We start from the raw sequence: 13,809 nt of genomic DNA on the forward strand, positions 1-13,809 counted from the left end.
AGAAATCCAAACTCATTTGAATCCATTCTGGATTTCTCCAACATCCCTAATCACTTCATATATTATGCACACAGCTTCCCATAAGAATTGCAGTGTCTCCTGTGTACAACATCGTATGTTGGGCTTCCAAAACCATGCACCATGTGCAGTGTGTGGGAGGATTTTACTCCCGGACATGGTGGAACCTTCAAGTGTTCTGTGACAGACATATAGACTGAAAAGTGGCATGGGCCTGTGTATGAGCATGTGTGTGAGCGTGTGTGTGTGAGCACATCGTTCTTCTACATGTCTGAATACAATGGTGCATATTATTTTCCCAAGCTAAGCAGAATTCCTTTCCCACACACTGATGGCTGCTTACCGGACTGTCTTCTTATATTGCTTTTTGTGCCGGATGAGTCCCAGGATGGCATCTTCTTCGTAGCTGTGACCACAGATTTTATTCTTGACTGGTTTCTTCATTTCCTCCTGTAATAATTAATCAGATTGCATTTGACTATCCAAATCAAGTTTTTTGTTATGCCCTCAAATCAGCTCTACAGTACTGGTACCAATCTCTTCATCCCTCCGAAACTGAACACCATTCATAGGCTTATTATTAGGTATTACTACGTTTTGCAGTTCTGTCAAGAGCAAAACTTCAAGAGTTCTTCAAATCAAGAGCAGAGTGATTTGCAGTGCAACGTATGCATGTATGTAACCATAAAGATAGGCCTTTGCCCTAAGGAGCTTACACTGCTCCACTTTATGGGCCGAATTTGGCCCACCAGGCCTCCCCATCCAGTCCATGAAGGTCTCCTATGAGGGCCCCCCCTCCAAAAGCCCCACCCTCTTAGAGAAGGGAGAATGGGTGGGAGAGTGGCTTCCAAGTTCCAACCGAACTCCAGGGGTGGCTCTAGAAGGTTGCAGCTCAGCTGGGAGCAGGCTTCCGACAACCTTCCCCAGTCGGAAAAGGCACAGGAGGGGCAAAGCCAGCTCCCAAGTGAGCCACCCTGAAGGAGCACTTCAGTTGGGAAAAGCGATGGGGGAGTGAAGCCAGCTCACCGAGAAGCCGCTGCCACAGGGCACTCCCAGCGCCTTGAAGCAGCATTTCGCCCAGGGCTTTGCTCACCCCTCGCCTTTCCCAACAGAGAAAAGTGAGGGCCAAGCAAAGCCAGCGCACTGGGTGTGTCTGTCTGTGTGTACCTGTGTGTACATGGTGCATCTGTATAAGACATAGAGAGAGAATGTGTGTGTGTGTGTGTGGAGTGGCTGCATGCAAATAGTAGCCCCGCCCACTTTGGACAGTGGCTCCGCCTACTGCAATGCCCCGGCATGGGGCTGTTTCAATCCTCAGTCCAAAAAAGATGCTCTATGTCCGCTCTAAGGCAAGGCAGCAGGGGGAAATACTAGAAGGAGGAGTGCTGAAGCAAAATTAACACTAAAACAGAAGGAGGGAAAGATGGGAGCAGCAAAAGACAGAAAGGATGAATGAGCATAAATGCATTAAAAAAACTATTATTTTGTTATATGTCATTAATTAGCCCTTGCTTTGGTGGGAGACAAGGGGAAGGGGGGAATGGGCTTTGGAAGGGCTTCATGGAAAATATGCGTTTTTAAAGGAGGGATGTACAGAGGGGAGGCAGAGAGGGGAGAGGCTGATACCATGTCTATGTTCAAAGGGGAATTCCAGGACACAGAAAAGCTATGTACAAGTTCCTTAGATCTGTAGTTCCCAGATCTACAGGTAATTGACCAGGGTCCAGGGTCAAACATATAATTAGCCAAGACCAGGAGTCGCCTGTGGGATCACAGACACCATTTTTGGCATAAAGGTGGGATAAACATTTAATAAATTTATGAATCACTCTTCTCTCGTGCATGAATTATCCCTTTTCCTCTGGGTTTAATACCACCTGTGCTGGCCCAGCCTACAATGAAACTGGGAATGCAATCAAGCTCACTTTGAGAATTCCAATCAGAACATGGATTTAAGTGAATTTAGGAGCATTCCTGGGGGGTTCATTTTAACCAGGGCAGGAACAGAGGAGAATATGTGCAGAAGAGCAGAGAGATACAGGGAAGCAGGGAAAGCTTGCACACAATCCTCTACAATTTTCTTGCAACTCCTAAACCCCAATTAACTGTACATCTGCTTGATACACAGTTATGCTTGGGTTAAACTTGGCGCATGACTTAAAACTGAAGCGTTACCTGTCTCCAGGAGTTGGGTGGTGGTAACTCCTTTTATGGTTTCGGATGGGAAATTTCCATCAGTCTCATCAACTGTTTAGTGGAAGAGTGGCTCAAGAACATAAGCCATCTCCCGCTGGCTTTGAGCGAGACGACACGTTATGCAAATTGCAAAGCCATGTAGCTGAGGCTTGTCTTTTGTTTTACTCTAGTCTCACTGTGCACGGTCCTGATTCAGTTTGGGACCATCACGCTACAGGAGGGGAGGGTTAAACATCCCCCTCCCTTTCCCCCAAATTCCACCCTTCCCGGGGGCGGGGGGAGTTAAAAGAAGAAAAATCTATCCACTGGAGTAAAAGAAGGCTTTTATTCTTTCTTCTTTTTTTTTTAACCTCACCTTTAGGTGTCCCCTCCAGAAAAGAGACACCTGGAGACCAAAGGGTTAAGCCACATGGGTATAGTTCTGAGTCTGTGATTCACTGCATTCACTTATTCAGTGTAAAGTCAAGGATTTATATAGGTCTCAGATGGTGGGGAGGGGTTAGGAGATTGACTGCAATCTATTTGTGAACCACTAGCCAATTTCATGGGGGCGGGGGGAGCTAGCATATGCTAGTTGTTGGAATTCTTGCAAAGAATGCTGGACTAGGTACACCTCAATCTGATAAAAGAAGGCACTTCTTACGTTCTTAAAAAAAGAAAATAAATTAACCGTTGTGTCCGTAATGTTAAGAGAACCTGGGTCTACACTCTCGCTTTAAAAAGTTAAAGCATACCAGTGGACACCAGACTACTATATATAGAGAGACCACACAAGACTGCAGTCAGCCCACCCTTGTGTTCAATTGTATATCAAACCTTGTCTACACTTGCTGCTAACCACATTGGTTTCTTGACTCATATCTGAACTGCAGTGCGTGAACAGCTGAAATCAGCACAGGAGAGAATCGGCTTGGAGCAATTTCACTTCAAATGGTACTGATGTACAGAGTGATACTTCCCCCTAGCATTACATTTGAGGCTCTGGCTACAATTATTGGAAAGCATTTAGCCAGAATACAGGCAAGTATAGATGTATACACTGAACCCCTTTCAGCCCAAGGACCAAATTCAGTTTTGGAGAAGCTCTTGTGGGCCGCATTCCAGGGGTGGGTGGGTCCAAAGGCAAAAGCGAACAAAAATACAACAGTACCTTCATATTAGATTAAAGGTCTTACTGGCAGTAATTAATCCTTAGGAGGGGCATTTCAACCTTTTAGAATGGGTAAAAACTGCTCAAGAACTGGGAAATCACAAAATGAACAGCATTTGAGGAAAAGGGTGTGGGGCCATTTGGGGGAAATCCCCGAGGGCCAGATTTGGCCTGCAGGCTGAGGTTCAACACCCCTGGTATACATCTACCACACGTATTTCCTGTTGTGGAATATGACTAGGATTAGCATAGTTACAAATAGCCTATGAAGCCATCAGTAACAAGTATTTCCTCCAGCGTGCGAGTTACCCACCTGTGTAATGGGGCATATGAAGTTCATCTGACTTTGTGTCACTGCAATATCCTCGTCAACCTGTTCGAGGGCTGGGATTTCTTCTGGAACTGACTGGACACCAACTGCAATATAAAGAGGGGAGAGTGGGAGAGAACACCATTCAGTAAAAGTGTGACTGCCATCATTAAAATAGTCATTGCTAGTATTTATTGCACTTCTAGTTTATATATACATACATACATACATACATATGTGCAGCTTTTCCCTGCAGTTGCAAGTGAACATAATTGGCCTTGATCCAACTGTGTGTGCACCTATTGTTGGGGTTGCATGTGTGTATGAACCCAGTCAGATCATGGGCACGAGCCCTGTCTTCAAATATCTGAAGGGCTGTCATGCAGAAGGTGGAGCAGATGTGTTCTCTGTTACTCAAGAAGTCAGGACTAGAACCAATGGTGGAAATTGCAAGGAAGCAGATTTTGGCTAAACATTGGGAGAAACTTCTGAACTGTAAGAGCTGTTCGATCATTGCCTTGGGAGGTAGGAGGTTCTCCTTCACTGGAGGTATTAAAGCAGAAGCTGGGCATAGGGATGGGTGAACAAGCGATGTTCAAGATCACTAGGATTCTCTGAACATTGTCTCCCTACTTGTTTCTTGCCCGATTCCTGTTCACGTTTGTGATCACTGCTCACTCTGTGCGAATGAGAAAATTGCACAAATTGAGCAGCAATCAAACATGAAATTTGCACAACTTTCCTCCATAGACTAAAGCCGAGCTGATTCAGTCTATCGGGAGAATTTATGCAAATTAGGAAATCTGTGCAAAATCGAACTGGGAAAGTTGTGCAAATCAAACGCAAGCACAGGTCCAGCAATTTGCGAATATTTTCGGTGGACACATGCTTGTGCTCATGATCATGTTCGGGGCTTCGAACGGGGCGTGCTCACGTGTTTTGCAAGCAAAAACAAAATTCTCATAATCCCTAGATGGGCATCCATCTGTCAGGGATGTTGTAGTTGCATCATGCACTGAGCGTGGGTCTGGACTAGATCACTTCCAAGGCCCCTACCAACTCTAAAGTTCTATGATTTTCTGAACTGGTGTTGAGAGGGAAGCTAAATCTTGCCTTTCCTCTCCTTCTCTTTAATAGTTGATTGGTGCTACCATAGATTCTTTTGACTAGGCTTATGTGCATACCATACTGGCGCTGGATTGGGCCAGGAACCAGGCACCATTTGTGCACATAGTTCCTCATATAACTAGGCCCATGCTCATGGATGCCAATTTTTATGGACACATGCCCCTAGCTGTATCGGGGAGAGACCATATGCCTTTGCCCAACAAACTCTATTGCCTTTAGCAACAGATAGGTGGATATATACCACTATACATAAAAATGTAAGTGCATTACCCAGTGAAGGGGTTGGGATCCATCACTGTGCTCTTGAAGATGTTAGCAGCTCTCCAGCAGTAAGTGCTAGAAGAAAATTTGGAGCAAAGCTTTAAAGCAGCCTTCTTCAACATGGTACCCTACAGACGTTTTGGACTTCAACTCCCATCAGCTCTAGACAACATGGCCAATGGTCAGGAATGCTGGGAGTTGTAGTTCAAAACATCTGGAGACCACCAGGTTAGGGAAGGCTGCTTTAAAGGGACAGAAAGACTTCTGGGCCAAGTGACAGCCCAGAATAAGGGCAAAGCTCTTTGGGTGGCTCCCTTAAGCACAGGGATGTTGAACCTCAGGCCCACGGGTCAAATCTACCCCATCAGGAGTTGCAGTCGAGATTCCACAGAAGGCCCTGCACCTTCCCTCCTGACCGCCAATCCTTTGTTGGTTTCCCAACTTTTGTGCACCTCACCCCCGTTCTAGAAGGCTGAAATGCCTCTTCTAAGGCTTAATTACTGGCTTTAAGCTAAAATATACTAATTTTTTTGTCCCACCCATTTTTCCTTTGGCCCTACCCACCACTGCAATGTGGCCTCCAAGAGTTTCTCTAAAATTGAATTCAGCCCTCAGGCTGAAAGAGGTTCAACACCTCTGCTTTAAAATAACATTTGTGAACTGCAGGCCTGAGACGCTTTCTAAAATCCCATCAGCCCCATAACAAGCCTGTGACAAGGTATCCCCTGGGATATCAGAGATGTCATTCCCAGATTGGTAGACATTCTCCAAATGTACTCATCTTGTAGTTCATTTGCCACCAAGGATATTTCCACCTATACATGAATGTCTGGAAAACCAGTTTGGGGGCACTTGCTGTGAAAAAGAGCCAGTTCTAAAATAAATCAGGGCTGCATGAAACTTTCACATTTTTGCCAGTATTGGGGTACAGGGCTTTCTCCCACCCCAAGCTTCTCTCTCTCCTGCCCTAGTTTGGAGTGTTTTTACAGCCCCACTCAGCTGCTGTGGAGGTGCTATTTTTAAAAAGCCCCCTCACCCAGGAACACATGAGTCATCATGTAGCCAATCAGGTGCTATTCAGGAAGCAGTGCTCTCACTCTGAATTAGCTTCATTTGCCATCATCAGTGACTTTCTGATTGGAGATGACTCACTTGTTCCTAGGTAAAAAAACAACAACATCTGTAACCTTTTTTTTTTCATGGTGCTGCAGCAAAAGCTGATGGGGTCTGCTGAGACACTCATTCTAGAGCACTATTGCTGCTACCACTGCCACACCATATCACCAATGGGATGCCACTGGGGAGAGAAGCCTGGATCTGTGTGTTGTGTGGGAGCACAGCTACACAGCTAGGCTGTGAACACTTTCATCCCTATCTGACTCCCCTGAACAACTGCTGAAAGTAAATGACGTGGGGTGGCCTGTGCTTTTCAGAGCTGGCACATAGGGCTCCAAAGCTGCAGAGAGGGCTGTTTTGTCTCAGCCCTATATATAACACTATGCATGTGTTTTTGACATTATCACTAGTCCCTGTGGATTCACACACGTGGGCCTTTCTGGCTGCTATCCATACAGAGGCAGTCCTAGCTTAAACTGAAGAGATCTCTGTCATCTCCCTTCCACAATTTTCATGATCATTTTAGCATTGGAACAGCTCCACATAATTCAGTACTAAATGGAGCAATGGAACCTTCCAGGACTGCCATGGCTGGTCCTAAATAAAGACACCTGCAATTACAAGATGTTTCTGACTATCAGCATAACTGACACACCATGGCCCACCCTCTAAAGTTTATTGAAAAAAATATTAATAATAATTTACACAACACAGACTTATAAAGAGCCACTTGCCTGTTTGCCTGTGGCAAGCTAAGAATCACCTCTGGTGACCCTGCAAGAAAGCTCTTATAAACTGGAAAAGAGTTGAGTCTCTCTTTTTTTTTAGGCATGTGTGGGAAACTGGGCTAGTAAGGAAAAAAAAGGGGGAGTGTGCTAGCTACTTCCATGGACTTATTTGCAAGTATGATATTTGGGATGGGTGGGTCTTGACCCAAAGCTCCCAGAAACCATGCTCTTGTATCTGCACTGCCATGGTCATGTTTCCACCCCAAATCTTTCAAGCTGAATTTCATGTTAAAATGAGGGCTGAAAACATGAACTGATTCAATCCGTTGATGAATCAAACCATTTCTATGTGGTGCCAGGCTTTGTCGCTCCAGCTTAAATCTTTTCCATCTCTCAAAGCAGAAAAGCAAACAAAATCTAGAACTGCAGCTACACTGACATTTCTCCAGGGACTTTGCTGGTGCAATAGAACAGAACAGTGCCACATCGGTTATGCAACATCTTTTATTTAGAGACTAGTCCTTCCTTCTCCTGTGCCAAATAAAATCCATTTCACTATTTCCTCATCATCCAGTGTGGCCAAACATCTCTGAGACAGAAACTCTGACAAATGCTGGCTAACAAACCATTTACAGGGGAAGTATTAAATAAAGCAAACAGTTCAATGCTCAAGAAGTTTTCAGGATATGCTCAAGGTTGTACATCTGCCAGGCAGGAAAATGCAGAATGTGGTATTGGGTGCAGGTGCAAGCTTCCTGAGAATTTCACTGCAAGTTCCACGGACAAGTCCCTTTCTGGAAGTGCTAGTTTGGGCTACTTCCCAGCTGTGCAATCAAACGCTAGCTTCCTGCTGCGCTAGGGGTCACTCCCACTAGTGCAAGGGCAGCATCGGATGCTACCCCCACTCAGCCACGAGGCTCATTGGGCGGCTGTTGGTTAGTCACAATCTCACCACCTAACCGACATCACAGGGTTTTTCTCAGGATAAAGCAGGCTGGGGGCTGGAAGAGCATGTGTACAGCCCTGGGAGTAAGATTTCTTTGGGTGCTCTCCAGATAAGGCTTTCATTGTACAATCACCCCGCCTCATTCATGGAATTTTGAGGTGGGTCCAGAGGTCATCACCTTCCACATCTAACCACCCCATCTTTTCCCACTGATTCTTCTTTTTTTCTTTCCCCAAAAGAATCCACTAAGGAGGAAAAGATGGAATGGCTGTACAATGCCTTCTGACAGGTAGTGCTAGGAACTACCTTCCCTCTCCCTAGGACAGAGAGGTGAAACTCTCATAGATTTATGGAAACCGCCATCCCCAGCCCTCAAGTCTATGCTGGTACTATACCAAATACCAGCTGGGATAAACGAACCTTATCTGGCTACCTCACCCAAGTCTCAGCAATGCACACCAGGTCTGCTTTCTCATCCATGATCAAATCATGGATGACAGAGGTCTTATTGTGAACTGACCTGGCATTCATTAATAGCACCAGCAGATCTGAGGGCATGTTGATAAGGCAACCAGTCTCCATCTGGTTGGGTGGGAAACCAGATGTGGGGGCAGACAATTAGTGTGTATTTGCACATCTCCCCCCTCCCCATGTCATGTCTCTCCCTGCCTGTAATTACTTCAATAGGGGCACCCCCATCACCTCCTCCCCAACTACTTCCTCCTCCCAAGCACATCTCCAGGGACTATTAAAATACCAGGCACTAACACGGAGCCATCCCCCATCAAAAGAGGGCCATAAAACCAGGTGGCCCTCAACAGAGTAGCAGCTCATATACTGTATGAAACACAAGACAATTTGCTTTACTGGGAAAGGAATCAGAATGAGGGTGTCTGCTGTGCAGCAGGGGTGGAAAAGACAGGAAAAAGCCTTACTCTTTATTACCTAATTTCTGGTGTAGGTTCAATGACTGGCAGAGAGGCAATGTCCTAGAGTCAGCCACATAGAAGATAGCTGGGAGAGAAAGTTAACCTAACATAAGAACACACGAAGACCCATGCTGAACCAGATGGAAGGTCCATTGAGTCCAGCATTCTGTTCACAAAATGGCCAATTAGATGCCTGTGGAAAACCCCCCCAAGCAGGACATGTGTGCAATAGCAACCTCCCAGTTGCGTTCCCCAGCAATTGGTATACAGGGACATACTGCCTCTGATACTGGAGGTAGCACATAGCCATCAAGACTAGTAGCCACAGATAGCCTTCTCCTCCATGAATTTGTCTAGCCCCGTTTTAAAGCCATCCAAAGTGGTGGCCATCACTACATCTTGTGGTAGCAAATTCCATAGTTTAACTACATGCCATATGAAGAAGTATTTCCTTTTATCTGTCCTGAATCTCCCACCACTCAGCTTCACGGGATGACCACAGGTGATCCTCAAGGTGGCTTACAACAGATTGCAATAACGAAACAAAACCCTAACAGAAACACACACAACCCAGCAGCTCTTAGTCCTCTGGCTCATAGCAGACACCTGCACATCCTCCCCCTTACTTCTACAGTGCCAGAGCATCTGGCATTTGGAGCAGTGTGTTCTTTCTGGCCAGTAGGCTGGGTGAATGGGAAGCACGTTCCCTGAAGTTGTTCCTTTTGTGTGGGATGGCTGGTGCCGGTCTGCTCTTCCCTTCACTATGATGTTCTTTCTGGGAAACGGCGGATGCAACCCCCCAGTGGTGTTTAGTCCTCTGGCTGATGATGGCAGGGCTCAGCATGTGCTCCTTCTCATTTTAATAGAGCATCACACCATGCCCATTCAATTTGTCTTAAACCGGCCTTGCACAGTGTGTGCTTTTCAAAATTTTGCTATATTTAGCTGCATTTCTGTTCTTGTCCTTCCAAAGGATATGAGAGGTCCAAATAATACTAGAGATACAAGCATGCTTTATTATTGGTGTGTGTGTGTGTGTGTGTATGTATGACTGGCCACATGACTGAATTAAACTTGTCTGTCTGTCTGTCTGTCTGTCTGTCACTCACTCACACACACACACACACACTTGAAACAGTGTCAGGACATCCAATTTCCAAACTAATTAACTTCCAAAGGGGTAGCGACGTTAGTCTGAAGCAGCGAAAACAACAGGGAGTCTTTTGACAGCTTAAATTCAAGACCAACAGATTTTTTTTAATGGCATAACCTTTTGTGAACTGGAGCCCACTTCATCAGGTGCAAAATAAACCTGATGGAGGGGACCCCAGTCCATTTAAGCTTATACCATAATAAATCTGTTTGTCTTTAAGGTGCCAAGACTCTCTGCTATTTAACCTAATTAAGTATCTGCTCAGTCTTCTAGCTTTCATCCCAAGCCTGAAAGAAGAAGAAAAATCATCAGACTTGGAATGGAATAGCATGCCTTGTCACAGCTGTTTTTTCTTTTCTTTTTTTAATATCCAGACTGAGGAAAAGTAAAGATTTCTGTGTTCAAGGCTTGCATTCTAGACACTACTTGCTTCAAGGAAAATAGAGATAGAGGGACCTTTGTTCTTTAATCCACCTGAAACGGCCGGAGCCTGTTTATACAGCATTGCACCAATATTTGAATTTGCAGAAGTGAATCACCTGTTCGGACTACTCACAGATAAAGGAGTGAAATTTAAAAATAAACTCTGCACCAAGGACCACTCCCCTCTGAAGCATTAAGGTTTCACAACTCACGACATATGGTAAGGAATGACTGACTTATCACTGCTCCTCCCAAAGCAGTAAACCAATCGTCAGAGTGAAAGACCTTTTCGGTGATTATTCAGGGCAGTTTAGTCACAGGTCAGTGTCCCAAGGATGAGAGAAAGACTTGGTTCTTTCAAACCTCTGCAGTACAGCCATCATAATTCAGTTTAAGCAATGGTTTCACAGAGAGCAGATGGCCTTTGCAAGAGTTCAGGTCTTGGAAGCTCTGGTGCTAGGGAAGCTGAGGAACTGGGCTCTGGGTCTTTCCATTAGGTGAGAATGCAGGTCCCATCTTACCAAGATTCCAAGGACGAGCTTCTCACTTCCCTGAGAGGCTTCACACATTACATTTTAGGTATACACCTAAGGCAGCGTTCCTCAACCTGTGCTCTCCAGACTACAACTCCCAGCATCCTGACTATTGGCCATGCTGGCTGGGGCTGATAGGAGCTGAAGTCCAAAACATCTGGAGGGCACCAGGTTCGGGAAGGCCGACCTAAGGTGTATTGTAAATGACTTGATTCTGACACAATGCTAAACTATAGTTTAGCACAGGGGTGGGCAACTTCGGGTGGTCCAGAGGCCAATTTTCCCCCTCCCGACCTGGTGCAGGCACTACTCCCACCTCCAATGAAAACAAGCTAACTTTGTCTGTTCTGAGCCTCCATAGCAGTTTGCCATCACATTTTGGCAGCAAACCACACACCCCTTTCTGGTTTAAAAATAATAGGAGCAACAGGGTGGAGGAGACTGCATGCCACCTACGTGTTCCCCCACCCCACCCTGGTTTAGCATTTTGTGAACGAGTCTCAGGCTCATGAGATTCCCCCCTCTCCTCTTCCAGGTTTGTTGTTAATTTTAACTACAGTTTAGGGTTTATATTGCCCCTCAAGAAAAGTACTGTTTTAATGGGGGGGGGGAGGTTACCATTATTTATAAGAAGAGGTTGGAGATGATCTACTTCTTTCCCCTTTCTTTAATAGGAAAAAAAGCAGCGGAGGAGTTACATGAACAGTCTGGCGACATTCTTCATTTGCAGCATAATCGCCCAACGGGAACAACATTACGTCATTCCTAGGAGCATTCTTGGGAGAAAGATATGGCTTTCCCCACTCCCTTCTTCTCCTCCTTCACATGTGCCAGGCAGGGATCAAAGACCTCTGCTTTCATTTGTTAACTAACCACAGTTCCATTTTTACATCTGAATTTAGAGAACTGTGGTTTGCTCAAACTGTGGTTGGTTACACCATACAAAACGGGAAAAGATTTGAATATTAAATAGACAAAGAATGGTCCTTTGACTTATACTAAACCACGTTGTTAGCAACAGCTTTCATGGAAAACATCTTCAAAATATATCAATGGTATTTAACTCCTCACAGATTGCATCGTATTTATTACACCTCACCTGAACTTGTTGGAGGTATTACATACCTAGTGTTTTCACATATTTTGGTCATATCTTGTGATGCTAAGGTTTGGGATAGATATACTTAAATTCATCTAGGAAATTGCAGAGCATGATATACTTCCTGAACCTAAAGAGGCATTGTTAGGTTATTTGGATTATGTTGTTTATGCTACAGATTGAGATTCTGAAGTAAACCTGCTGGCTGCAGCAAAGATAGGTTCTGCAGCGTATTGGAAGAAAAATTCAGCACCATCCCTCGTGGGGCAGTTTAAGAAGATTTGGAGCACTGCCTTTATTACTATATTGACCGATTTCACAAGATGTTATCTTCAACAACAAACTGAGAAATCTGTGGAAAATTTGATGCCTTTTCATTGTATTCTGGGACAGCAAGTTTTAAGATAATATTCATCCTTATCTGCTTTGTCAGATAGTCTTTAAAAAGAAGACAAAATCATTAGAAGCAAGGAGGTCTAAAGACTTGTGGTTGGGGTTCTTCTGGTAGAGGTTGGTTCACAGTATATCTCAGTGGTGGGAAACCAGTGGCCCTCTGGATATTGTTGGACTACAACTTCCATCATCCCTGACCAATGGCCATGTGGGCTGGGACTTATGGGAGTTGGAATCTGTTTAAAGCCATCGGCCATCTCCAGATCTTGTGGCAATAACAAAAATTACATTATTTTGACCATCCTCTGAAGCCAAAGCCATTACAGATTCACCAGAAAGGGCTGTAGGAAGGTGCTAGAAGATGCAAAGGAGGACAGAACTGTCCATCGATTTCACTGGGTGACCCCAAGTCCTAATATTATGAGACGGGAAGAAATACTTCTCACTATCCACACTGTTTACACCCTTTGCCATGCCATCCCTATCTCATAGTACTAGAACTTGGAGTCACCCACAGAAATTGAACGTATTTTCTTCGGTCTTTCCTGAATCAATTGCAGATCAATTTCATTGGGTGACCTGCAGTTCTAAAAAGAAGATAAGAGCAGGGATAGGTAACCTGGTGCCCTCCAGATGTTTTGTTCTTCAACTCCCATCTGCCCCAAACAACATACCTATAGCTAGGGATGCTGGGAGTTGTAGTCCAAAATATCTATGGAAGAAATCCATGTTTCTAGCCAACTGCTGAAGCAAAGCCAGGCCAATGAGAATCTAATACTGAAATCATATAATCCAAAATTTAAAGCAGCCTTCTGCAATCTGATGCCCTCCAAATGTTAGACTACACCTCCCATCATTGGCCATGCTGGCTGGAAATAAAGGGAGTTGCAATCCAACACATCTTGAAGGCACCAGGTTGAGGGAGACTGATTTAAAGCAAAGGTCAATGCAAACCTTAAGTTCAGGTTAAGCTGTCCGTAGGCATTCAACCGAGTGGAATTCAATTTTATTTGAGCACTTTTCCAAAAAAACACATCATGCTGTCCTTATGCCATGTTACTTTATTTGTTCTACCTCATGTATTGATACACCCATAGACAAAAGGGGCCTACCAATTCACACAACAACAAAGCAATAAGTGGGTGCTATAGAAAGAATCTGGACATATCTCCACTACAGAATGAAAACAGTTTTAACATTCGCTGCTTCTGCCCAGGAAACCTGGGAGCTTGACTTCTATGGTGATATGGTAGGAATCTCTAACAGAGAATTCTCAGCAGCTCCCTAGAACCACAATCCCCAAGAAACATTGGGAGAAATCATGAAAGTTAAATCAGTACAAAACATTATAGAAGTCTGCAATGTAGATATACTGAAAATCTCACTGGTAGATCTCCCCTGAATAAATGGTTTGGAAAAGGAGTCT

General features: G+C 44.7%; 1 protein-coding gene across 1 annotated transcript in view; it reads right to left on the bottom strand.

Moving 5' to 3' along the window:
- NSMCE2 (NSE2 SUMO ligase component of SMC5/6 complex) overlaps window positions 1-13,809 on the bottom strand; it is a 290,313-nt gene that overhangs the window by 13,174 nt on the left and 263,330 nt on the right. The window contains exons 5-6 of the mRNA XM_084848824.1: window positions 3,678-3,781; window positions 362-468 (exon numbers count right to left, since the gene is read on the bottom strand). Coding sequence (XP_084704950.1) covers window positions 362-468; window positions 3,678-3,781 — 211 coding nt within the window. The remainder of the gene's footprint in view (window positions 1-361; window positions 469-3,677; window positions 3,782-13,809) is intronic.

This window comes from Heloderma suspectum, chromosome 4 (assembly GCF_057233095.1).
Source record: "Heloderma suspectum isolate Gila_16-S chromosome 4, 16-S_ref, whole genome shotgun sequence".
NCBI classification, from domain to species: Eukaryota; Metazoa; Chordata; class Lepidosauria; order Squamata; family Helodermatidae; genus Heloderma; species Heloderma suspectum.